Source organism: Platichthys flesus, chromosome 9 (genome assembly GCF_949316205.1).
Source record: "Platichthys flesus chromosome 9, fPlaFle2.1, whole genome shotgun sequence".
Lineage (NCBI taxonomy): Eukaryota > Metazoa > Chordata > Actinopteri > Pleuronectiformes > Pleuronectidae > Platichthys > Platichthys flesus.
Genome location: NC_084953.1, coordinates 165,929 through 191,017, shown reverse-complemented (window position 1 = coordinate 191,017; position 25,089 = coordinate 165,929). Strand labels below are relative to the sequence as shown.

Here is a 25,089-nt window from a genome sequence, read left to right as displayed (position 1 = left end):
GACATCCGGGGCAACATGGGGCTCAGGATCTTGTCCAAGGACAAAGGCACACGAAACAGGGGAGACAGGGATCGAACCGCCGACCTTCTGGTTAGTGGAAGACCATGTGACTTGAGTCACAGGGAGGGGAAGTGTGAGCTAGTTTAGTTCTGATATCATGTGACCTGTGATATTACAGACCTGTTGTTTGTTAAGTTCAATAATTCAAGATTCAAGATTCAAGATTTGTATTATCAAATGCACAACAATAACATTAAGCAGTCGCTGGCAGTGAAATGCTTGAGTCACACAATATCTGTCCAGGTGCGTTAACTTTATTTATTCTGAGTGAGCGGATAAATACTGTAGGTAGCTGTGCTTGCCAGCTAATTATCAACTAATATCAATGATACCTATTTAAAACAATCAATCAATCAATCAAATTGTATTTGTATAGCCCATATTCACAAATCACAATTTGTCTAATAGGGCTTTAACATGGTGAGACGTCCTCTGTCCTTAACCCTCAACAAGAGTCAGGACAAACTACTAAAAACCTTTTAACAGATACAAATACATAGAAACCTCAGAGAGACATGTGAGGATCTGTCTCCCAGGACGTATATATATATATACAGTTTATATTTTATTGTACTATCCACTCCAGCAGCACAAGAACACTTTACTACTGGACACTGACACAATCACATCATTGCATTCCATTCCTGTATCTGTAAATATGTTCTCCGTATGTGATTTATGTGATTTATGTATTTATGTCAGTGTTGTGTTAAGTGTACAAGCTACTGGATGATCTGAATTTCCCATGGGATTAATAAAGTGTCCATCTATCTATCTATCTTTTTAAAGTAGATCATAGACGTAGAGAGTGAGGACATTTTGTCTGGTCCTCACTTCTTCAATGGACTTGGTTTCGGTTTAGGATAGGATAGGAAATGTCAAAGAGTGACCTCCCTAAGATAGAACTACAACAAGTGAGATGTGTATGGCAAATGGTTTTGTATTCATATAGAGCTTTTCTAGTCTTGATGACTCAAAGCTCTTTACAGTACAGTTTTACATTCACCCATTCACACAGTGCATCTATTCACAGCACATTGTTATTCTATGGGGGGGCATTCAGGGTTCAGCATCTTGCCCAAGGACACTTCGGCTTGCAGATGGTCAGACTAGGGATCGAACTGCCGACCTTCAGGTTGGAGGACGACCACTCGAACCCTTAAGCCACAGCCGCCCTGTGTGTGTGTCTGTGCGTGTGTGTGTGAGCACTCTGCCTTACACACAACTCATTAAGATTTTGTCTTTTAAACTAAGGAATTGAGGAAATGAATGCAGTGGAGCCACTAGGGGGCCCGAGGAGAAACCTATTGCTCTAGGTCCGCACCTGCTGTAGTGAACTACCCTCAGCGGCCTATCCGGCCTATGGGGGCGCTGTCGAGCCTTATCTGTCTCCATTGACAGAAGAAGAAGAGATCTGCTACGCTATTGGTCAGCGTCACTGCCACGGCACTTCCTATTGGTCAGCAACAAAGCCACGGCGCTTCCTATTGGACGGTGGAGGTGCCGCGCCAGACAGGAGCAGAAACAGCGCCACAGTCAAACTGCGGATCGATCCAGGTGATAGCCGGTGTTTATGTTCCACTCGATCCAGGTGATAGCCGGTGTTTGTCTCCATTCAGATGAACGTTAAATGTGTCAGATACGGAGTTAACCGAGTGTCTTTGTGATTTTACTAAACAGTTGCGGGTAATACCGGCACAAGCTAACCAAGCGAACCGACCCGAGCAGGAAGCTAACGTGGCTAACTGACGTGTTGTCCCCGAGCTCGGCTGCTCTCCGCCGGACACGGAGGGATGAGCTACCCGCTGAACCTCCAGGCTCTGCCGGCCGCGGTGTTCGAAGACGTGTTCACCCCGGAAAACGTGAGAGGAAGGTGGGTCTGGTTTCCTCCGCTGACCGGCACAGTGAGGCTGGTTCATCCGGTGTCAGTTTGTCCCCTCAGTGGATCCGCCGCCATGTTGTGGACAGACAGTGCAGGAACTGGGACCCGACTATTTACTGCAGATTGTAGCGTAACAGGATCAGTGGAACCTCCACGAGAGGAGTGAGGTGGCGGGTCTTTGTCAAATGTGACAACGCGTCACTGAGACCAAAGTGAAGCGTTCATTCATAAAGTGCTGGAGACTCACAGCAGGTTGACATCTGGACAGTCAATCAAGTTAATAACAGTAGACTCTGTACTATGGGAGTTTCTGTTCACTTCTGAGGATGTGTCAGTGATTCTGACTCTGCTTCTCCTTCACATCATAGATCTGTATTTTCTTTCATTAGGTTCTTAATGGTCTGGAATTTAACTTTTTGAGGAACGGTCACTGAAACGTTCTGCTGGATTCACAGGACTGTAGAGGTGAACACGCAGGAGTCATGTGACCCTCGATGTCCCAACCAGGGACACTCAATGAATCATTCATTCTTCTATTTAAACAGGAGGGGGGGGGGCGTTGAGAGCAGGTTCTCTTTCATCAGTAATGAACTCGACTCACTTCACATCAGTACATTTTAAACAACATTTAGCATCAGTCAACAAAAGGAGAGCAAACACAATCACACTGGTCTGTGTCAGCTCAAATGGATTTAAATTGATTAAACTGGGATCAGCTGGTCTTCTGTTAGTTGTGTTAGTGTTTACAAGCCAATTTCCCAATCTGTTGACATTTAGATTTTCAAGGACCAGACGGTGTTTTGACCTTGTGCACTGTGATATTGATCCATCGTTAAAAAGACAATCAGGAAGTCTGTAGACAAGTCTTTAAAAAAAAAAAAAAGGAGAGGCGGTGGTCTAGATGCAGAAACTTGGACTATGGGCAGAGAAGGTCTCTGGTTCGACTCCACGGAGAGACAACAAAAGACGAACCTGGATTGATCTGTCCAAAAATCCAAGAGTCTCCCTACCCTGTCTAGTGCCCCTGAGCAAGGCACCTCACTCCCCCAACATCTGCTCCCTGAGCGCCATACATGGTCGCTCACTGCTCTGTGTGTCCTGCACCAGATGGGTCAAAAGCAGAGGTTACATTTCCCTACTTGCATGAGTGTGCATGTGTATGTATGTGCATGTGTTTGGGACGAATAAATGGATCTTTTGCATCTTTAGAGTGTTTTGTAAATAAATCAGAAGAGATCATTGTCATCTTTTTGGTGTGAGGAACAAAGTTTGTGGCTGGGGGGTAGAGCAGTCATCCTCTCATCAGGTCAGTGGTTCGATCCCAGTTTGGGCAAGATCCTTAACCAAGATATGAACCTTTTATGAATGACAATAACTCTAATGAAGACTAAAGCTATATAAATCTATATAAATTCAGACCACTTACTTCAGCGATGACCTCATCTTCAACAGAAACTCCACAAACCCTCGGATGCTGCTGAGTTTCCCCAAGTCCAGAGCGGCTCTGTGGGACGGCCCCTCAGGAGACATGCTCCGCCTCCAGCTCTACTCGCATAGGTAACCAATCCAATCCAGTGATCGATTGTTTCAGTGTCCTTCGGTTGTAATGTCATTGTTATGGAAGATTGTACAAAGTGGCTGTGTGTGTGTGTTTGTGTGTCTAGGAAGCCTCGTGTGGTGCTGATGGAGAAAGCTCTGCGACTGGCCCAGCGTCACGTCCGTCACAGTAACAAGCCCCGCCTCCTCTGTTTCTTCCTGGGATCAGTGTGTGTGGACCCAGGTCAGAGGTCACCTGCTTGTCATCCTGAGCTCTGATTGGTCCAGCTCACCTGGTTCATACTAACTCCTGTTCTCTGCTGTTTGTGCTTGTGGGTCCAGATGAGGACGGGGTCACTGTGACTCTGAACCGCTTCGATCCGGGTCGGGACCAGGTCGGATCCGCGGCCAGGCTCCCTACTGCTCTGCTTCCTGGAGACGTCCTAGTTCCTTGTTTGTTTTCCACTCAGACGGAGACGTCACCGGTCACCGTTATCCAATCAGAGGCCGAGATCCATCACAGCATCAAGGTAAAATCTCTGAGGTCATCAGTCAGCGCCTCCCCAGTCGACCTCTTTGACTCTGCTGAGCGTCTCCTCATTATCTCACAGTGATCAAGTATGATAATAAAAGTCTGTGATCTTCTGGAAAAGGTCTGGACCCAGTTCTCCTGAGATCCTCCACAGGACGTCACGCAGTGTTTCTGAATTTTGACTGATTTCTTAAAGAATAAATCATTATGAAAACAATCAGACATTTATGAATGTGTGTGATGTGAGGATCTTGTGAATTTGTGGTGTCTCATCTGTGTGTGTCGCCAGGCGCTGCAGCAGTTTGTGAGCAGCAGACAGACTCTGGATCTTTCTCAGCTGATAAAGGTCAGAGGTCGTGTGGTCTGCTCTCAGCAGTCTGACGCCATGGTGTTTAGTGTCAGCTGGCAGGCCATCTGTCCGTCTGTCAGCATGGACGTCCAGCCGGTCCGAGCCATTCCCATCATCCCCACTGCTCTGCTGAGGAGTCTGACTGGCGTGGGCCGAACGCTTCAGCACGCCACCAACTGCCATAGAGGGTGAGATCATGTGACCTTCACGGAGTCACACTGCTTCCTCTGGTGGAGCGGCTGTTTACCGACTGAACCGTGTGTGTGTTCGCAGGTTTCTGACCATGGATCAAACTCGGAAGCTGCTGCTGCTACTGGAGTCTGATCCCAAAGCTGCCAACCTGCCGCTGGTGGGACTGTGAGTCCTTCTGGCCTTCTCTCTCTCGACCTGGTTTTGTTAGCAGGCTAGCTGCTAGGCGTGAATGATGCATGTACGACAAACGTACAGTGGTGCATAAAGTCTGCCCAACTGTTCCTGGTCACATCATGGTGACCTGGAAACAATAAAACAAAAGATCTCTTAAAGACTGAGCACAACATTCAGTCTTTCACTAATCTGAACATCTGACTGTTGGCAGAGACGTTCTTTTCTTACTGTTTGTGTCTTTGACAGCTGGCTGAGTGGAGTCACACACATCTACAACCCTCAAGTGATGTCCTGGTGTCTGAGGTTCCTGTTCAGCACCGCCCTGCAGGACAGGTGAGGGACAGAAGACGTCTGTGGAGACAAACGTTGTGTATTGATGATGTTGAGTTGTGATCGAGCGACTCCATTGAGTTTCAGAGTTTTGTCAGAGAGCGGCTGTTTCCTGCTCGTTCTGTTCGCTGCCACTCACGGAGCTCCACAGTTCTTCCAGTGTCGACGACCAGGTCCAGGACCTGGACCTGGACCACAGCTGGACTGTGAGTTCCTCAGTGCCTCCCAGTCTGTCACACTCTACCAGGTAACCACTCATCTCTTGAGCAGCTTCACCTTATTGATGAATGGATCCTGAGTGGGGCTGATGATGAGCTGTGTGTCCAGCAGGTGGCGTCGGGGGACGGTCAGTCTCTGCAGTGCGAGCTGTCTCCAGACGATCACAGACAGACGGAGACGTTCAGAGCGGCTCAGAGCTCCTTTAACAGGTACCAGGTTTAAAGGGACAATCCCACTTACTGAACATACTGACAGAGGAGTTTTCACTGAGCCCCCCCCTCTCCCCAGCGCCCCCCCGTCAGCTGCCGGTGTCTCCGTCACTGATCAGGACTCTGGAGTCGAAGACGAAGACCTTTCTCCACGACCGTCCCCGAGTCCTCATGCCCCCGCTCAGCAGGTGAGTCTAAATCTATATAATAGAACACATTCATAACAAGATACAGACTGTATATAAAGACCATCAGGTATTAAATAACCGATTGAAACCAAACTGACCAGAAACACTTGAGCAATGATCAGCGAGAGGAAAACGAGCTGAAAACTTCTTTAACAAACATTTATTAAACGTCTACTTTGATGTTTGGGTTTGAAGACCGTTCAGTACCAGTGTTCACCAGCAGGGGTCGATGTGTCTGTTCCAGAGTCGTAGAGTTCAGCCGTCTGTTCCTGAACTCTCTCTGCTGATTGACAGCAGCTTCACCTGGCAGGACCCTGGCTCCGCCCACAGATGTCTTCCGCATTCGTCAGCTGACAGGAAGTCCGCTCCTCCAACAGGAAGCACCCCCCCCTCCTCCTCCCCAGCTCCCATATCTCCCCCTCCTCCCCTCCATAGCACCCCCAACTCTGACCTGCAGCCGCCCTCCACCTGCTACTCGCCTTACACCTGTAGCTCCACCCCCATAGTCTCCTCTGCCGCTCCTCCTCCCCCCACTTTCAGAAACCATCCAATGACTCCTCCTGCTCCCCCCTCCTCCACCAGAGGTCTTCTCCCCCCTCCCTCACATGACCCTTCGTCTCCTCCCTCTCTCCTCCTCCCTCCTGCTCCTCCTCAGTGCACTGATCAGGTGGGCGGAGTCGTACAATCAGACACCTACCAGGTCCTCCTCCACCAGGACCGACAGCTGCGCCTCCTGCAGGCTCAGGTGACAACAACTTTCTGTCATTTTTAACATCACTCGTCAGCAACCAGGCTGCTGATTGGTCCCAGGGTGTGGGGTTGTTATGGAAACTGGAGTCCTCACTTTTGTCTAACTGTAGGTTCAGATGCTGCTGGAAGCTCAGAGGAGACATGTCCACCCTCAGGAGACCAGGAGCACGTCCAGCATCGCTGTGGGGACAGGTGTGTGTGTGTGTGTGTGTGTGGGGGGGGGGGGGGGGTTAGATATACGTATTACAAAAGACTGGTTAGGGTTAAATGGAGTTTCATGCATCCACACGTATTTATATGATAAATTAGGTTTTGTGAAAAAAGTGACCATAATACATTTAAATTATATTAAACTAAGATATCACATCATCGCAATTTTTAAATCCTTATTAATGGAGATAATATTACATTTGTGGGTCATTCTCTCAACTTGCCGGTGATTTGCAAGGCATTCTGGGTATCCCTCCATTTAGAGGGTATAGAGCCCCCCCTCAGGTATGCCCCTCAGTCCTAGCAGCCTACCTCTACACATGAACTCGCAAAACGAAAGGGGAAGGGCTAAAAGGGTGAATGGGATTGGGCCTTAGCGTCACCATTGACTCCAGTTGTATTGGAGATAATCAGACGTTTCCATTTATCAGAGATTTATCTCTTTAAACAACGTTATCACAGTTTTCTTATATGGTGCCGCCCTAGTGACTGAGTGTGAGAAAGTGATGTGTTCACTGACCGGTGTGTGCGTGTGACGATGACATCACTTTGTTTTCAGGTGCCAGTCTGTTCTGGGAAAACCCTGTCCAGTCCCTCCCCCATCAGGAGACACAAGCCACCCCCCCCTCCTCCCCTGGCCCCTCCTCCTCCTGCAGACACTCCTCGTCACATGACCTGTCCGTCACTGAGACTGTGGGCAGTTCTGAGGCCTGTGACATCACAAATCAGACGTCTCCCTGCTCCCCTACTGGTCAACACAGGTGAGACACTCACACTAGTGAAGATGGTTGTTTTTTAAACAGGTAATTAGCATCTTAATTAAGAAGGTGCGTGTGTGTGTTCAGTTGTTTGCAGAGTCCAGCGGGCGTCACTGTGAGCAGAGGCGAGCAGCAGAGCTTCTACAAAAACCTGATGGTAACAGGACAGCTTCTGATTGGGTGAGGGGGGGGGAGACACTGAACAGACGACCTTACAACCTCTTGTTATGACCTCAGACTCAGCTGACCAGTCGCCTGCAGGAGTCGGACCATGGACAGGAAGTGGAGTCCAGGAGGAGAAGTGAGTCTGCCGTCTCCACCCCGTCCAGAAGGAGGCAGCAGAGTTCAGATCCTGTGGTCAGCGCCACTCTGCGGCAGCTGCAGCAGCTCGGAGTCGACGTGGAGCAAGACGACCTGACGGAGTCCGACAGGAACCGGCTGCGAGATGTGGAGAGTGTCAGGTACAACCAGGAGCCTCATGCCCCGCCCTCTACACGCCCACATTCAACCATATAGGGTTAATGCAAAGCTCCTCATGAATATTAAATGGAGCAGCGGCACTAAAATTATTTCTTGAACTATGATCTTATATAACATTAATACTAAAGTTACTCACATTAACACACAGTCAGGTGTTGCATCAATGTTAACATTACTAGGACAGCACGCCAACCATCTTTACGTTCGGTATCTAACGTGGTGGAGCTTCTTCTCCAAACACACACATTCGCCTTCAGCTTAGAAGTTTTATCACAATAAACTCTAATGCTTCTCTCTGCTGTGTGTCAGTTTAAAACAGTAGAGAGCATCATACGCTCCTGTTAGCATCTTCTTTACTGCTGGGATCTTGCCTGGAGGCTAGCTGGGCTAAGCTAACAAGCCAGGTAGAGAGACATCGATACCTGCTCATCACTACCAACACATAAATATAACACTATATTTGACTTGCCACGGATAGTGGAGCACAGAGGTCTTTGTCTGATCCGTCAGGAGATCCAGCCGAACAACAGAACGTATTGTTCATCTGATTGGTTCTTCTCACAGACTCAAGTCGTGTTCAGTGACGGGGATTAGCCGGTTAGCTCATCCTTCAGTTTCCACATCGTCTGTATTCTGCTGAGTCAGATTCGTCTTCCATGAGTTTTATTTGCCACATAAGAAGTGAAAGATGATTCAGCAGAAAATGCAACATGGAGAATCAACTACAAGAGTAACTGACCCTGTTGTTCTTTGCTAACAGCTGATACAACTGTTAACATGAAGGAGACGAGATGCTGTTCAGTCTGTTTACACGTGCATGTCCAGTGCACGTGAGTGGTCATGTGATGTGTGTTTTCAGGCGCGTTAGTGTTGAACAGTGTTAAAACGCTGTCGTAGGATAAGGCCTCACTCCCAGCTCCTGACTGTGTGTGTTTGTGTGTTTGTGTGTTCTCAGCACTCTGGCGAGCATTAACCCAGCAGCTGTCATGTGCAGACTGGGCGTGTCCGATCTGAGTGTCAGCTCCCTGTGTCCAGGCGGCAGCGTGGATCTGAGCCTGGAGGCCAACGCCATCGCTCTGCGTTACCTGAGCGACTCTCAGCTCAGCAGGCTGTCCCTGGGAGGCCACGCCCCTCGTCAGGGCCACGCCCCTCGTCAGGTCCCCACCTCCTCCTCTGACTACCTGCTGTCGCCTAGCAACATGTCTCTGGGCACCAGGAGGTACATGAGGAAGTACGGCCTGATCGAGGAGGAGGACGGCGAGGAAGAAGAAGAGCAAGAGGAGGTCAAAGTTCAAGAGGCGTCGACTCGACAGCCACTGACCGAAGCTCCGAACGTGAAGCCCCTCCCCCAGAGTCAGCTGATCAGAGACCTGCTGCCGAAGATGCAGTTGTTGGCCCGAAGAGCCACGCCCCTCAGCGGCGACAAGGAGAACTGCTCCAGCAAGCGTCCATCTTTACTGAGGACGAGCAAGCACCCGACGGAGGGGTCGGTGGGAAACATTCTGGACCTGAGTCGCCTCAGACAGCTTCCCAAGCTGTTCTGACACGGCCCACAGAAACCCGTCTGCAGTCAGGGTCCCACTGGTTTCAATGGACATGTGACTCTTCAGCAGCAAATCAAACCAAACGTCTCTTTATGGTTCAACTGGAAATCTGCTTTGTGTGTGTGTGCGTGATTTACATGTCAAGGTTTTTTAATTTTATTGATTCGACAAATAAAATTCATATGAATGATTTTATCTGTTGACTTCCTGTTGATCGAAGCTTTAAAGGAGAAGCTCAAATTGTTTTATCAGACGTTTGTTGTTTCAGTCGAACTCGACTCAAAGGGACAGAAACACCGTCAGGAAGTTTCTAACTTTACTTCATTAGTTTAAATTAAAGTTTCTCACTTTCATCTGACAAAAGTTCAGATTTTAAAACTTTACATGAACTTGTTTAAACCGAAGCCAATCAGTCGGTGGTTGTCCTGTGACGCAGCAGCAGATTGTCGGGATTAAAATGTTTTATGAAATAACCAGACGGCTGCTGTGCCCCCTGCTGGTGAGCCGTGGGTCCTGCAGCAGTGTGGTTATTGATCAGTGATCGGCCGGACGTGAGTTCCTCACTGGGATGTTTGTGTCCACATGTCCCCGGGATGAAACCGACTGTTGACTCACAGGCGATCAATGTCTCAAAGGTCGCTGTGACGACTGGTCGCTCTGCAGGACACTGACCTGAGATCAGCTCGTCCATCAGAATTTGTTCAGCTGCTCAGGTAAGAGCTCCGACTTCAGTGCTTTACTGGGATTCTTTTTCTTTTTATTCAAATTGTTTAAATTACAACTTAGTTTGCTTTATTTTTAATTCATTTAGTTGATTCTGATCATTAAATTAAAGTATTTATATCTAATATAGCAAATACAAGTGTGTGTGTGTATATATATATATATATTTATCTATAAAATGATTATGTAGTTCTGAGGTTCATGTTTAAATGCATCTGTTTACCTGAAACCGCGATTGAAGTGAATTAATGTTTAAATATTATTTCAGTTCCATTAAACACTATTTGTTCCTTAATAACAATTTATATTGATTATTGATGCTAATAATCACTTATTCACCAACATAAAAACTGGAAATATAAAATATATTCAGAGAAAAAGGATTTTTAATAATTTGTATAGTTAGTTATTTCAAATTCAGGTTTATGACAAATTATTAAATAAATTAAATGAACGTTAACCTTAAATTAATCATGATGTTAATCTCAAAACCAACTGAAGGATTTTACAGCTCTGAGTTTATTGATTAACTGTGTTTGTTCCTGTACTTGTGTCTTTGTGGGGACCATGTTAAACAGACCTGACATTTTATCTGGTCCTCACTTTTTGATAGGGCTGAGATTTAAGACTTTAAGACAAATAAGGGTTAGGTTATATAAATGTTAGAATAAGGGTTAGGTTATATAAAGGGTTAGAATAAGGTTTAGGTTATATAAAGGGTTATAGTAAGGGTTAGGTTATATAAATGTTAGAATAAGGTTTAGGTTATATAAAGGGTTATAGTAAGGGTTAGGTTATATAAATGTTAGAATAAGGTTTAGGTTATATAAAGGGTTATAGTAAGGGTTAGGTTATATGAATGTTAGAATAAGGGTTAGGTTATATAAATGTTAGAATAAGGTTTAGGTTATATAAAGGGTTATAGTAAGGGCTAAGGGAATATATTTTGTCAATGAGTGTCCTCACTAAGATAGAAGCACCAATGTGTGTGTGCTGCTTTCCCCCTCCAGAATGAGGGCTTCTGATTGGCTGCTGGCTGTGGCGTTCCTGCCGCTCGCCTCTCTCGCCCTCCGGCCCGACGTCTGTGGAGCTAAACCCAGAGACCTGTCCCTGGAGCCACGCTGCGTCCACCGCAGCCCGGAGCCCGAGGGCCCGACCCCGGAGCCCGAGCCCGTCCCCGAGTCCACCAACCCCCGAGTGTGGGAGCTGTCCAAGGCCAACAGCCGCTTCGCCCTGTCCCTGTACAAGCAGCTCGCCCTCGGCAGGACGCCCGAGTCCAACATCTTCATGTCCCCCATCAGTATCTCCACCGCCTTCGCCATGACCAAGCTGGGCGCCTGCAACAACACGCTGGAGCAGATCATGAAGGTGAGACTCAGTGCATGCTGGGAGTTCTCCAGCAGTCTAGATCTACAGCATGTTTCAGGACCTGATCCAGAACTTTAGACTTTATCAAAGAGGAGGATTTTAAGTTGAACCTTAAAGGGATAGTCCACCCAGAAATGAAACTTCACCTCCTCTTGTCTTCACCTCCTTTTGTCCTCACCTCCTCTTCTCTTCCCCTCTTCACCGCATCTTGTCCTCACCTCTTCACCTCCTCTTGTCTTCACCTCCTCTTGTCTTCACCTCATCTTGTCCTCACCTCCTCTTCTCTTCCCCTCTTCACCGCATCTTGTCCTCACCTCTTCACCTCCTCTTGTCTTCACCTCATCTTGTCCTCACCTCTTCACCTCCTCTTGTCCTCACCTCCTCTTCTCTTCACCTCTTCTTGTCTTGACCTCTTCTTGTCTTCACCTCCTCTTGTCCTCACCTCTTTACCTCCACTTGTCCTCACCTCTTCACCTCCTCTTGTCCTCACCGCCTCTTTTCCTCACTTGTTCACCTCCTTGTCCTCACCCCTTCATCTCCTCTTGTCTTCACCTCCTCTTTCCTCTTTGTTCACCTCCTCTTGTCCTCACCTCTTCACCTCCTCTGCAGGTGTTTGAGTTTGACTCCATCAAAGGGAAGACGTCCAATCAGGTCCACTTCTAAACCTCCTCTTGTCTTCCTCTCTTCACCTCCTCTTGTCCTCACCTCTTCACCTCCTCTTGTCCTCACCTCCTCTGCAGGTGTTTGAGTTTGACTCCATCAAAGGGAAGACGTCCGATCAGGTCCACTTCTTCACCTCCTCTTGTCCTCACCTCTTCACCTCCTCTGCAGGTGTTTGAGTTTGACTCCATCAAAGGGAAGACGTCCGATCAGGTCCACTTCTTCTTTGCCAAACTCAACTGTCGTCTGTTCCGGAAGAAGGACGAGACCACGGAGCTGATCTCTGCCAACAGGCTGTTTGGAGACAAGTCTCTTGTCTTCAACGAGACTTATCAGAACATCAGTGAGACGGTGTACGGAGCCAAACTGCTGCCGCTCAACTTCAAGGTAACGTGTCCTCCAGCACACCTAGGTCTCGCCCCTTGCTTACCCTGGTGACCCCGATTCTGTGCTGCAGGAGAAGCCGGAGGAGGCCCTGGCCACCATCAACAACTGGATCGCCAACAAGACGCAGAACCGGATCCAGGACACGCTGCCACAGGGGGCGCTGGACTCCAGCACCATCCTGGTCCTTGTCAACACCATCTACTTCAAGGTAGCTCTTTACAGAGGGGTACAACTCAATATGGGAGATTCTCAAAAGACAGTAAACTTCTCAGTCCCCAAGTTGAGACCTGGACAGAAAATGAAATCAGCCCCAGGTCAAAGCAGCGCTCCACGAGACGGACTCATACTAACGTGTAGGACGGAGACCGCCACGTGTTCTCAGTGAGGTTCTTTCTCCCTTTCAGGGTCAGTGGAAGAACAAGTTTGACACGGGGAACGTCTTCGTCTCAGACTTCCACGTCAGTGCGAGTCGCAGCTGCTCGGTCAGCATGATGTACCAGGAAGCCAAGTTCAGGTACAAGAACTTCCCCGAGGACCACGTGCAGCTGCTGGAGATGCCTTACCTCGGAGACGACATCACCATGGTGCTCATTCTGCCAAGCAAGGGCACAGCGCTCAGTCAGGTAATACAGATTATAGATTATTACAGATTATTGATTATGACAGATTATTGATTATTACAGATTATTGATTATTACAGATTATTGATTATGACAGATTATTGATTATTACAGATTATTGATTATTACAGATTATTGATTATTACAGATTATTGATTATTACAGATTATTGATTATTGGTGTCAAGGCCCGAACAGAATATATAAAACGATAAAAAGCGGCAGCATGCACACGAGACTCCAGCTGCTCATTGGCCTCAGATTTGATATATTTCCTCTGAACACCAGCAGATTGGAAAGCTTTCTCTGATGAGGTGTCGACTAACTGGTTTCATCTGATGTTTCTAACCAGTCTGTCCAGTTACTGTGAAAACAGTGGAAATCAATGAGTTAAAAGCCAAATGTCTAAACTTCAGTCCCATCTTCCACTGTGGAAGAAATTCTGTCAATAATCCTACATCCGACTGTAAATCAGTGTCATCTGCATATACAGGGACATGTGCTCTGATTCTCAGAGGAAAGTTTTGAGGTGGAAACAAAAACGTGAAAGAAACCCGTGGTCCTAGTACAAGGCCTTGTGGTACTCCACAGTCAGAGGGCGGACAGTGAGAAGGACCACGTCTACCTTCATATTTATTTTTGTGTCAAGGTGGAGGAGAGTCTGGACCTGACGAAGCTGAACAACTGGTTGAATGAGATGGAGGAAACCTCGGTGTCCGTCCACGTCCCTCGGTTCAGGGTGGAGGACAGCTTTGCTCTGAAGGAGGAGCTGCGGGCGATGGGACTGACGGACCTGTTCAGCTCAGAGAAGGCCAGCCTGCCAGGTGCTTCTTTAACATACGTGTTTGTTGCTCGATACAATTGGACCGAGTGTGACCACATGACAGTCCAGGTGATCAGATAAGCAGAACCACCTGGTCACGGAGTCGATGTCCACGACGAGTGGATGAAGCTCATCGTCACGTAACCGACGACACGGGCACAAATGTCTTCAGGCTCAAAACACACAATCTGTGTATGAAACACATTTGAATCCAGGTGTGCCTTCATATGAAAACATGAGACGAGGTTTCACAGGTGAGTGTGTTTGTTTCAGGAATCCTGGAGGACGGCTCGGACACGCTCTTCATCTCGGACGCCTACCACAAGGCTTTCCTGGAGGTTGGTTACCGACACGCTGGTCACCTGGTCACAGAAAGCAACTTACCAAGTGTTTTACTACGTTTGTTAGAAAAGAGACGAGAAGTGTGTGTGTGTGTGTGCGTGTGCGTGTGCGCGTGTGTGTGTGTGTGTGTGTGTGTGTGTAAACCCTGCACTCATGACATTGTCCAACCAATAGAATGCCAGGTGTACTGATGACAGACAGAATTGTCCCGCCCTGGTTGTGTGTGCGTTAGGACATTGTGGGTCTCTACCAGGAGTCTTCAGCTCAGACTCGTCACAAACCTGTTCTCTGGCTTCCAGGTGAACGAGGAGGGCAGCGAGGCGGCGGCAGCCACGGCCGTGGTGGCGGTCGGTCGCTCCCTCAATTTCAACCGTGAGCTTTTTCTGGCCAACCGACCGTTCCTGCTGCTCATCAGAGAATCGACCATTAACACGATGCTGTTCACCGGCCGAGTGGCCGACCCCTGCGACCAATAACTGCTTTCATACAAACTCAATCAACGTTCCTGTTTTACCAACCAGCCTTTGACCTTGGATAAACAGCGGCATTACATGAATGTGTTTAGATTGTGTGTAGATGAGTGTGAGGAGCTGAACATGTGACATTTGTGTAGATCATGTGAAAAAGACGATCACACACTCTAAGGCTTTGAGACTACAAATCCGACTGTGGTTGTACGTCTCCACCAAACACTCACTTCCTCTCATACATTCATTTATAGACAAATTAAAATCTATATATTCAACTAAACGCGTGTTGTACTGCTTCAGCTTCACATGAATTTATTTAGAGTTCAAAGAAAACGTTCACATCTTGTTTTGTCTCAAACAAAACAAGATGTGACAGTTTTCTTACATATATACAGTATAAAAATATATATATATACGGAGGGGGAGTGAGGGGAGTGGTATTCAGCTGCAACATGCATATATATATATATCTGGTTTAATCGCTGACTCCTTCTCAAGGACGTTAATCGACTGTTCGTGCGTTAGCGTGTGAATAACGTGAGTCGCTGCAGTTTGACACGTAAAGTGCTTTATTTCCTGTGAAGCGACCTGTGAGTGATCTATAGATTGATAGTGGTCATAGTAACAGAAGCTTCTTCACATTTTCTAACTATCCCCAACCTTTGCCCCCCCCCCCCTCCACCAGACACATGCAACAGAAAAGTTCTTCACATCGAAGCTTCAGAACACGTTCAGTACGTCCTCTTTAAAAAGTACAGTATTAAAAGTTTTTTACTAAAACCCTCTTCTGCTCAGATATATTCGATACACGGTGAACGAACAGTATCATCAGACGTGCTGTGGATATTCAGAAACAGTCAAAAGTAAAAAACAATATGAAACCAACATTTGGCATTCAAAGAGAGCGATGACGGAGCCTCGACCGACTCAGAGACCAGAGGTTGAAGAAGATGATGAAGATGATGAGGTTGAGCCGTTTTCACAGTTTGAAGATGAAACTGAATATCAGTGGAAGAGAAGTCGGATCCTGAGTCACTTTATCTGATCAGATTCTGTAAAGATGAATTTATTTAAAGTTGAATCTGATGATTTTAGAAATAATCAAACCTGTTGATTTTCTGATCTTTGATTATTTATTTTAAAGAATGAATCCGTTCACGTGAAAAACGAAACTTTAGTTTGACCGGTCCACTTCGTTAGCTACGACCCGACTACTCCTGTTTGAGAGATTCCTCCAACCAGACTGGACCGGACCGAACCAGACCAAACTAGACTGGATTGAACTGGACCGACCCAGACTGGTTTACGACACCTCTGTGGGTTCAGGAGGAAGGTTAGCCGGATTTCAAACCTTTTCAAACCAGTTCAGATCGGTTTAGTATTTCATTAACCTGTTAACTTTTTTGTTTGAAAAAAGTGAAAATGAACAAGGTTGGAAAAAATCTACAGTTTCTTTCTTAATTTGATCCAAAAGAGTTAAGAAACGTGGAAACTGAGCAGCTGTTTCTACCAGACTACTTACAGATGATTAAAGTCAGAAGAGAATGATGATCTATAGAACCATTTGATTCCTGCCTCTACAATTGAAGTTGGATTAGAGCAACATGTCGAACTTTAACATTATATTTAGGTAAAATAAAAACTTCTCACTGTTAACTCACTGTAGGCTAACTGGAAGCTAACTGGAAGCTAACCTCCACCACTACATCTTTTAAAGAGGAGACTTCATAATATCCAAGTCTGAACCAGGACCTGGTTAAACCAGAAGTTCAAAGTCAATCTTAATAAATCAAAGTGAACAATGTGGACATTTACACGTCACTAAATTCAAATTAGTTCACTTCTGTTCTAATGGTTCATCTGAAATAATATCATATAACTTGAAGCACAAACTGGATTCAAACATCCAGAAGAATCTGCCTGATGTCACTGCGCTAAAATGCTGCTCAATGTTGCTTGATGAATCTAATTGGCCAAAGTGAATTAACTATTTCAACTGTAACAGCCAAAGTTTAACATTATAACTGAAGTTAAGAATTAAAACGAGGTGTTGTGGTTTTGGTTCCATGTTGCTCAGCTCGGTCCGTCGTCCGCCGATTCTGTTTATGACCTGCGGCTGATTCTTTATTAACAGGTGAGTTTCTCGTTACTGAGGTTAAGCAGTTAGCATTCTGCTACGTGGGGAGGGTAAGTGTCCGGTTAGCAGAGTGTACCTGATAGTTCCTGCTTTAGCCTGAAGAGTGAGCGCTCATCAGGCAGGAGACTCGAGTCCCGCCAGGAGCTGCTGCTTCACTTGCATAAAAAACTGAGCGTCCACTGAGATGTGAGCTCTAGAAAAACAGAACCAGCCGGTCCATGTGCTACCTGCCGCCCTGCGTCTGGATCAGCTCCTCGTGTTAACATCGTTTAAATATGTTCCTCTGATAATATGTGTACATTGAACATTGTTCTGTTTTATAAAAAGTCTCTTTCTGACCCGTCTCTCTGATAAGTGCTGAAGTCGTTTTGGCGTTTGAACGCCGTCTTTCCTTTGGTTGCCAGGTGACCTGTCTCCACCCTCCAGAAGATGAACTTTGACCTCTGGAGGGCTTTTAAGTCCAGCTCCGTGACCTGGCTACTACATCCATCTGGTCTGACTGGGTCTGGCTCTTCGTCCGGTCGCCACCTGATCACAGCCGTCAGTCAAAGATGCATCAGCTCGACCGCAGCAGTGGGCATCAAACCCGACTTGAGCTGAAACCGTCCGCCCGCTCATTTGGTGATCAAAGGACAAAATACTGTTTTGATAATCGAGATCATTGATGATCATTTGTGTCAGTAGGTTCCAGCTCCTCTGAGGATTCATCACTTCATCCTTTTTAATGAACGCAGCTGTTCATCAGCGAGTCAAAGGACTCGCTGGTGAACAGCTGCTTCTATAGTGAACAGTTAAAAGCATTATTATCATCATGTGTAGATTGTATTCTTGTGGTAAAAGCTAACTGTCTGTTAGCTATCAAGCTAGCCTTAGCCATGAGGAGACATTCCTGCTGAAAATATTTTAGGGTGGATGTTTTTTCCTTTCTTGTAGCTAGGCTAACAGTTTCCCCCACATTCTAGTCTTTGTGCTAAGCTAGGTTACCAAGTCCTGGAACTTTCTTTCACTGCAAGCAAAGATTCAACAGATATCCACCCTAGCTTAGCCACGGTGATGTACGCAGCTAGCTACAACGACACTAGACACTGGAACAGTTTGTACACGATAAGAACATCGTTAGCTTGTCTGGTTTTCTGCGTGTAATGCAGGTCATGATGTGCGTGATATTCAACAGCTTTGAACCACTGACGTTCATTTCTGTACGTGCTTTGTTCGGGGACATTGAAGCAGCTGAGGTTTCAACATCAGCTAAGAAAATAGTAAAGTAGCTCCAGATGCTAACTACTTTAGCAGAGCTGGTAGAAACAGCTACAAACAGCTGTGACAGTAGAAAAAGCTTTGAACCGCTGGAATACAATTTGTACGTGATAAGTCTTTAGCGTGTGCACTATGGTTAGCATGACCTCCCTCGTTTTTTGGAACTGAAAGTAGAACATATCTTAATTAGCAACTATTTCTATGATTTAACAATTTTAAACCAAAAGGTCTTTGCTTTATTACTGAAGGATCCATAAATGATCAATCGATTATCATTATAACCTATTGAAGCTAGCTGTTAGCACAGTGCTAATGTGTAATCTGCTTGTTTTGTAGTTTTTCTCTGAGAAGAGGCTGATGCATCATTAACGTGTAACGTTGTTGATCAGGTGTCGACTCGTCTTCACACATTGTCAGAGCAAAAAAGTGTTTTCCGCAAAAAACTGATGAACAATAAAGACATGCTTTTATAAAAATATCTGAGAAGACTGACGGAGCTCTCTGGATCTGAGTGGGTGGATCTGAGCGCCCCCCGGTGGTGCTGTGCTGTGCAGTGCAGCAGCTGTATTGCGTAGTGATGAGAGGTAACTGAGCTGTGTAGCTTATCTGAGGCCAGACGTTGTCCAGCGTTTTCCTGCTGCGAGTCTGTTCCTGAACGACTGACTCCAACTGCCACAAGATTCAAAGATTCAAATCCAGTGCGACCAGAGCTCTCACCTGCGTCACTGCTCCTGTCTCCATGTGAAGCTTCAAATGCTTCTCAGGGTCAAACTCAAATCCTCATGGGACCAAAGTCCTGAACTGGAATCTGAAGAAGTCTGTGAGATACAGACAAAAGCTCTGGAGGTTCTTACTTCATCTAATTTGATTAATGAATAAAACATTTTAAAGGTTTTTCAATCAAATATCAGTTTCGAATTTAACTATTCTCACTGATTCACTCTCATTTAAAAGTTAAACATTTTAAAATGCAACGTATTTGAGGGTTCACTGTCTCTCATGTTGAAATGTATATTTCTCAACAGAGAAGATTTGAGGTTTAATAATTAAACCAGATTCAAACTGAACATTCAAACCGTTTGGTTTCTTTACATTTTCTCTATTTTCTGACATTTAAAGATAAAAGTTTAAAGTCGAAACACAACCGTCGGCCTCTAAAGACACAGAACTTCAATGTAAACTAAGAGTTGACATGTTGGATACGTGTTTGTATCAGGAGAGTGTAACTTCTCCTTCTTTTACAACACGGCGCTCAACCATAGAAACTCTGATCACACTGGAATTCAACGTAGATTCTCATTGAACCTGTTTTTGCAGCTTTATCTTTTGACGTCGTTGTGGCACTTGAAGAGGACGCAGGATTATTAAAATCCAACTCTGCCCCCTGGATTGTCTCAAGGCAAATATGAAGGATTGAACTGTTGAACTGGCACTGAGTAGTTTGGCAAAGTTTACACCAGACAAACTGTTGTGATGTTAATTTGTGAACCTGTAATACTTGGAAATATAAAATTAGAAATCTGTAACGTAACATATGAGAACCACAGTGTGCTGTGGTGTATGAGGTTGTTGGCGTGTGTGGCATTTCTTCATTTTAGCTTAATCTGTTTGTTTTGGTTAGTGAAGGTAGATGCGGTTTAAAGCGGAAAAATCTCAGTTCGGACTCAAAGGTGTCCCCCCCCCCCCCGACCTGGACCCCACCCGACCCCGAGCCCTCCTTCAACCTCTCCGGGTCAGTCAGGCCCGGTGGTGGAGACCGAGGCCTGGGGGCCCTCACTATACTGGCCTCCGCCGCTGCTGCTCCCACCACCACTGCCCGCACCCTCTGGCTCTTCCTGGCTAGGAGAAGCCTCGGCGCTCGGACCCCCCCTGGACGTGACGGAGGTGGTGGTGGTTTCGGGGGAAGCGCTGTGAGCCTCTTGGGGGGCACAGCCAGGGTGGTTCTTGCGGAAGTGCTGATTGAGGATGGCCTGGAAGGGGAAGCTCTTGCCGCACACATGACAGTGGAAGGGCTTGTTGCCCGTGTGCTTGCGGATGTGGTACTCCAGCTGGTCCTTGCGGGTGTACTTCTTCCCGCAAATACGACAGACAAATGGTGTGATACCCATGTGCAGGCGCATGTGGCGGTCCAGACTGCCCTTCTGATTGAAGGACTTGCAGCAGTAGATGCAGGTGAGTCGGGGGTTGTAGCGGAACCAGCGGTCTCCTACTTGTTCCCTCAGGTAGTCCTCGTAACCTCCCATATCAAACGCTGCATGCTCCTCCCCCTGACAGGCAGAACGACATGTTAATACACCGACACCACGACAGACGGCCTCAAAGTCCATTTAGAAACCACTTAACTCCTTAAATACCAAGAGAGTTGGTCCTTCAGGAGGTTCTGGAGGCTCGTGGTAGAACAACAACTTAAAGAGTATAGAGGAACCAACAGGCAGTCTCAGATTCTTGTGCACCTGAGGTTCTGTGTCGGTTCTCCTTTGGATGATTTTAATGGTCCCATTGGGTTTTAACTGGTTCTTGGGGGAGGTTCTCTCTCTTGTTTTGTAAGATCCTGTGATCTGGGAGACTTTGGGCTTTAGTGGCCATTGAAGTGTTTCTAAGGATCCTGTACCAGCGAGCTCAATATTTAGTTTTATTGACTTTTAAAACAATGAGAGACAATCAAATCCTCATCTTTTTCCGTACAAACTAATTGTTCCATGGGAATTTCCTCAAAAGAACCATAAACTGCAGCTGATGACTGTGATGTGAGTTAAAATGTTTTATTCAGCTGAGAATAGAGAATAAAAGGAAACCGGTTGTCTTCTTCTCATTGGAGGCTCTAAGGACAGAGTGAGACATTTGTAATATAAGAGATGTACAAGTTGACCTGGTACCTGGGAGTTGGGCTGTCGCACTTCGTCTGCCCGGCTGGGAGACTCACTCTTCGCTCTCTGACGTTCCGCCAGGACGACCACGCTGCCGGCGGGACTGAACCTGGTACACACACAGTAACACACTCGTCAAGCATCCGGAGTATTCAGTGACATCATCAGTGTCTCATCACAGAAGTCACCTGTCTGTCTCGCTGAAGCTGGAGGACGGCTGGACGCTCCGGGTCCCCAGCGCTCCCACCGGCCCGGTCACCAGCGTGCTGCGTCCTGACGTGTCGATCATCACCGTGGTCCCTTCCTCCACCTGCTCCTCCTCTTCCTGTTGCTCTCCGTCTCCGATCCACTCCTCCATCCTCTCCGTCTTGATCCTAACTCCGTCCACGCTGCCGGCCTCCTCCGCGCTGCGGCTCCTCTCCGGCTCGCTGCTCGTCTCCATGTACCACTGACCAGCCCGGTTGATGCGAAGGATCGGTTCTTTGCCTGCTCTTCCAGCAGCAGCCACCTCCAGCCCACGGTGCTCCGCGGTAGAGGGGGGGCTGATCGGCTCTTCAGCGGGGCTGATGGCTTCACGTGCCTCTGCACCGCCTCGTGGGCCAAGGAGCCGCAGATCACCGCGAAGACCCCCCCCTCGGACCACCGCCTCCAGGGTCCTGCCCCCCCTGGACCCCCGCGCTTCCTCCTCCCTGGACTCCTCATCCAGTTCGGCGAGGCTGATCTTCAGGTGGATGCCCTCCAGGATCTGGGTGCAGCGATCGATGATGTGCTGCATCTGCAGGAAGCTGGCCGCTGTCAGGTAGCTGATGATGTCGGCGAGCTGCAGGCAGAGCCGGCCCGTGTAGCAGAAGGACAGCAGCTGCTCGAACACGGACGGGTTTCGGATCACTGTCAGGGACACCGTGCTCATCTGGCTCAGAGACATGTGGTCCCGGAAGTACGGTGAGCTCGCGGCCAGGACCACCTTGTGGGCACGGAAGCTCTGGCCCTGAACATTGACCACGATGTCGCAGAGACGGCCCTGTACACGGAGCTGGTTCAAGTGAGACAGAACCGAGTTACTGAAGTCCGGGATGTCGAGCTGGATGCTGCCGGAGCGCTCCATGCTGCCGCCGGCGGGGACACTGCAACAAGCGGAACAAAGATCACACAGCTGATCCGGACCAGACGCTTCCATCTTAGCTCCTGATCGGTATTTCTGAAATACGGTGTCACAGCCATAACTGGACCTGTATAAAGATGGACGCCAGGGTTTATGACCTATACTGCAGCCCGCCACCAGGGGGCGATCCCGACCATTTTAGGGGTGGGATATCTCTGCACCTCATGATTTGATTAAGAGGCTACGATGGATTATTAAAGGATTATTAAAGGATTATTAAAGGATTATTAATGGATTATTAAAGGTTTATTAAAGGATTATTAAAGGATTATTAAAGGATTATCGACACATCTCTACACATGATGTGTTTTCATCACAGTGGGACCAGAGGTGTGAATCTAAACCAGTCTCATGATTTAAAAAGTATTTTAGAATGTAACTGTTATTGCAAGTTTGTAATTTACAATATAAGCTTTTCAATAACAGTGGTCAGTGATCACACATCTGACTTCATTCAGTTTGGACCTGCGTTCTGCTTTTTCAGTCTGTACTGCTTCAGTCTGTACTGCCTCAGTCTGTACTGCTTCAGTCTGTACTGCCTCAGTCTGTACTGCCTCAGTCTGTACTGCTTCAGTCTGTACTGCCTCTGTCTGTACTGCTTCAGTCTGTACTGCTTCAGTCTGTACTGCTTCAGTCTGTACTGCCTCAGTCTGTACTGCCTCAGTCTGTACTGCCTCAGTCTGTACTGCTTCAGTCTGTACTGCCTCAGTCTGTCTGTGTGTATCTGTTTATATGCGTGTGTATGTATGTGTGTGTATCTGTTTATATGCGTGTGTATGTATCTGTGTGTTTCTCTCTGTGTGTGTGTGTGTGTCTGTGTGTATCTGTATATGTTTGTGTGTGTCTTTGTGTGTCTCTTCACACAAACGGGCTCTCACATGTGTGTGTTTCTTTCCCTCCTGCTTGACACACTGATGAAAGTCACTTTAGATAAAAGTGTCACTAGATGCTGGATCAGTTCACCTCAACCCTGACGTCCTGGTTTGTGCGTCTCGTGTTGTGTAGCAGATGAACTACGTGTTTAAATGTAACGTCAGTTGTGTTCACGTCATAATAACTTGTGATGAGTGTTACTCTTTCTTGGTAAAGTGTAAAGCGAGCTCCGGTCGGCAGGAGAGAGGAGGACGTCCCTCAGAGACTCGGACTTGTGAAAAAGACAACCGGACCTTTAATGAGTTTCTAATTATAAGAATAAATATTCAGCTACAGAAATGAACATAGTGGAAAACATGAACTGAATCTGTTCCGTCTCTGCATCGCTGCAGACGATGAATTTCCCACCTCTGGAAAATGTGGCTTCACTTCTGGGAGCTCTCTGGTCGTCCATCTTTACTGTGGTCACAGATTATTCATTAATTGATTCTTGTTGTTCTGGCTTGTTCCCTCATGGTTGATGCGCTGATTGTGAGTCACTTTGGATAAAAGCGTCAGCTAAATGTAATGTAATGTAATATTAAAGGTGACAGTGACATCACTGACTACATGAGTCTGCCTCCAGGGGGCAGTGTAGCTCAGAGAGGAGCCCAGTCTTCTGGTTACAGTGTGAACTGGTCTCTTTAAGTTCTTTTTAAGTTGAACCATAGAAACACCTGAGTGTGAACTCTCCTCCTACCAGAGGGGGCAGAGCGGGAGGACAAACCTGTCCTACCTAGAAGCCCTGGACCCAGATCCGGAGCAGAACCAGACCACTGACAGCAGCAGCTAGAGATCTGGATCCGGTGTGACCCTGGACACCAGCTGGGGACCAGGACAACCTCCAGGTGTGCAGTTGACTCTCACCTGAGGGGGCAGGGGGGGGTCGGCTCTGGCTCCAGGGTGCGGGTCTGTCGAGGCTTCGGTCCTGCAGCTAGCTGAGCATCCTCCGCAGTGAAGGGAGATGACGGCCCGGCTCGGCTCGGCCCGGCTCGGCTCGGCCCGGCAGGCTGCAGCTCCACCCGCCGCTCCTCCAGGCTCCGGAGCTCCGCGGCTCCAGCGGTGGTCGCGTCAGGTTCAAGGCCGGAGAAGTGCAGCTGAGTTCGGGCTCGGGTCCGTCTCCATTCCGCCGGAGGTGAGACTCGGTTCAGACTCGGTTCAGACTCGGTCGAGTGTCGGCGGACTGATCGTCATCTTCCTCTCCGGCTGAGGGCTGCAGGAAGGAAGGAGGAGCGCGGGGCATGCTGGGAAATGTAGGTCATGGCCAGGAGGAGACGGGGTTGGACGGCTGCTCTAAAGACTTCAACTCCCAGAATGCATCTGTTAGCAGAGGGGTCATGATGGCCCTTGGAGTTTGTAAAAGTGTTAGTTCACATACACACACACACTAAGCTACACACATTTACACATATATGAACACACACACGCACAAACACTACATCACATAGAGAAATGGAACAAGGCCTTTGGGGCAGAACCAGATCGAACAGCCCCTCTGATCCAGATCACTTCGGATCCAGATCACTTCTGATCACTGGTCAGGTTGAAATATCCACTGAGACGGTTTCTATTTAAGAAATGTAATTTAACTTTAGAACATTAGAAATTTAGAACTTTAGAACTTCAGAACTTCAGAGCTTCAGAACATTAGAACTTCTGAACTTCAGAACTTCAGGTCTTTGGTCATTAGAACTTTAGAACATCAGAACATCAGAACATCAAAACATTAGAACATTAGAACCTGCAGTTCTCTACCTCTCCTGCAGGAGGTGTAGACCTGATGTAGTTTCCTGATGTGGCCACAGGGAGGCAGCCCTCACTGACACATGACGATGTTTCTCTTCCTCACCTCCTTCCTTGCTCTCCCTCCTCCACTCTTTCTTTCTTTGTCTCTCCTTCTTTCCTGTTCTTCTCTTCACTGGACATCTGTTGGACTAGTGTCCGTCCTG

At 47.3% G+C, this 25,089-nt stretch overlaps 3 protein-coding genes across 4 annotated transcripts; 2 read left to right on the top strand and 1 right to left on the bottom strand.

Moving 5' to 3' along the window:
* Positions 1 to 1,528: 1,528 nt before the first annotated feature.
* Positions 1,529 to 9,558, top strand: stil (STIL centriolar assembly protein). 2 transcript variants are annotated; one of them, XM_062396424.1, is made up of 17 exons: positions 1,529 to 1,651; positions 1,741 to 1,933; positions 3,395 to 3,499; positions 3,607 to 3,722; positions 3,821 to 4,008; positions 4,300 to 4,547; positions 4,633 to 4,716; positions 4,972 to 5,058; positions 5,143 to 5,302; positions 5,386 to 5,483; positions 5,563 to 5,671; positions 5,916 to 6,416; positions 6,532 to 6,613; positions 7,191 to 7,392; positions 7,477 to 7,546; positions 7,627 to 7,850; positions 8,825 to 9,558. In XM_062396424.1, the coding sequence occupies exons 2-17, from the start codon at positions 1,854 to 1,856 to the stop codon at positions 9,411 to 9,413; spliced, it is 2,943 nt and encodes a 980-aa protein (XP_062252408.1). In that variant the 5' UTR covers positions 1,529 to 1,651; positions 1,741 to 1,853; the 3' UTR covers positions 9,414 to 9,558. The 2 variants fall into 2 exon arrangements, with proteins under 2 accessions (XP_062252408.1, XP_062252407.1); XM_062396423.1 differs by having other exon boundaries at positions 5,383 to 5,483.
* A 470-nt stretch (positions 9,559 to 10,028) lies between these two features.
* On the top strand, positions 10,029 to 15,085 carry serpinc1 (serpin peptidase inhibitor, clade C (antithrombin), member 1). The gene is made up of 8 exons (XM_062394796.1): positions 10,029 to 10,126; positions 11,147 to 11,504; positions 12,336 to 12,551; positions 12,622 to 12,759; positions 12,956 to 13,174; positions 13,820 to 13,994; positions 14,267 to 14,331; positions 14,635 to 15,085. The coding sequence occupies exons 2-8, from the start codon at positions 11,148 to 11,150 to the stop codon at positions 14,809 to 14,811; spliced, it is 1,347 nt and encodes a 448-aa protein (XP_062250780.1). The 5' UTR covers positions 10,029 to 10,126; position 11,147; the 3' UTR covers positions 14,812 to 15,085.
* Positions 15,086 to 19,917: 4,832 nt separating this feature from the next.
* Positions 19,918 to 24,438, bottom strand: zbtb37 (zinc finger and BTB domain containing 37). The gene is made up of 4 exons (XM_062396358.1): positions 24,008 to 24,438; positions 21,255 to 22,190; positions 21,076 to 21,175; positions 19,918 to 20,466 (listed from the first exon to the last, which is right to left on the bottom strand). The coding sequence occupies exons 2-4, from the start codon at positions 22,169 to 22,171 to the stop codon at positions 19,933 to 19,935; spliced, it is 1,551 nt and encodes a 516-aa protein (XP_062252342.1). The 5' UTR covers positions 22,172 to 22,190; positions 24,008 to 24,438; the 3' UTR covers positions 19,918 to 19,932.
* Positions 24,439 to 25,089: the final 651 nt, after the last annotated feature.

Bases quoted from the DNA above. Each gene is read 5' to 3' on its own strand.
- stil (XM_062396423.1), top strand. From the start codon at position 1,854: ATGAGCTACCCGCTGAACCTCCAGGCTCTGCCGGCCGCGGTGTTCGAA. The intron at 4,548-4,632 runs GTGAGATCATGT...GTGTGTTCGCAG, and splicing joins GCCACCAACTGCCATAGAGG to GTTTCTGACCATGGATCAAA. The intron at 7,851-8,824 runs GTACAACCAGGA...GTGTGTTCTCAG, and splicing joins CGAGATGTGGAGAGTGTCAG to CACTCTGGCGAGCATTAACC.
- serpinc1 (XM_062394796.1), top strand. From the start codon at position 11,148: ATGAGGGCTTCTGATTGGCTGCTGGCTGTGGCGTTCCTGCCGCTCGCC. The intron at 11,505-12,335 runs GTGAGACTCAGT...CCTCCTCTGCAG, and splicing joins CGCTGGAGCAGATCATGAAG to GTGTTTGAGTTTGACTCCAT. The intron at 13,995-14,266 runs GTGCTTCTTTAA...TGTTTGTTTCAG, and splicing joins AGAGAAGGCCAGCCTGCCAG to GAATCCTGGAGGACGGCTCG.
- zbtb37 (XM_062396358.1), bottom strand. From the start codon at position 22,171: ATGGAGCGCTCCGGCAGCATCCAGCTCGACATCCCGGACTTCAGTAAC. The intron at 21,176-21,254 runs GTGACTTCTGTG...TGTGTGTACCAG, and splicing joins AGCTTCAGCGAGACAGACAG to GTTCAGTCCCGCCGGCAGCG. The intron at 20,467-21,075 runs GTACCAGGTCAA...TCTGCCTGTCAG, and splicing joins TGCGACAGCCCAACTCCCAG to GGGGAGGAGCATGCAGCGTT.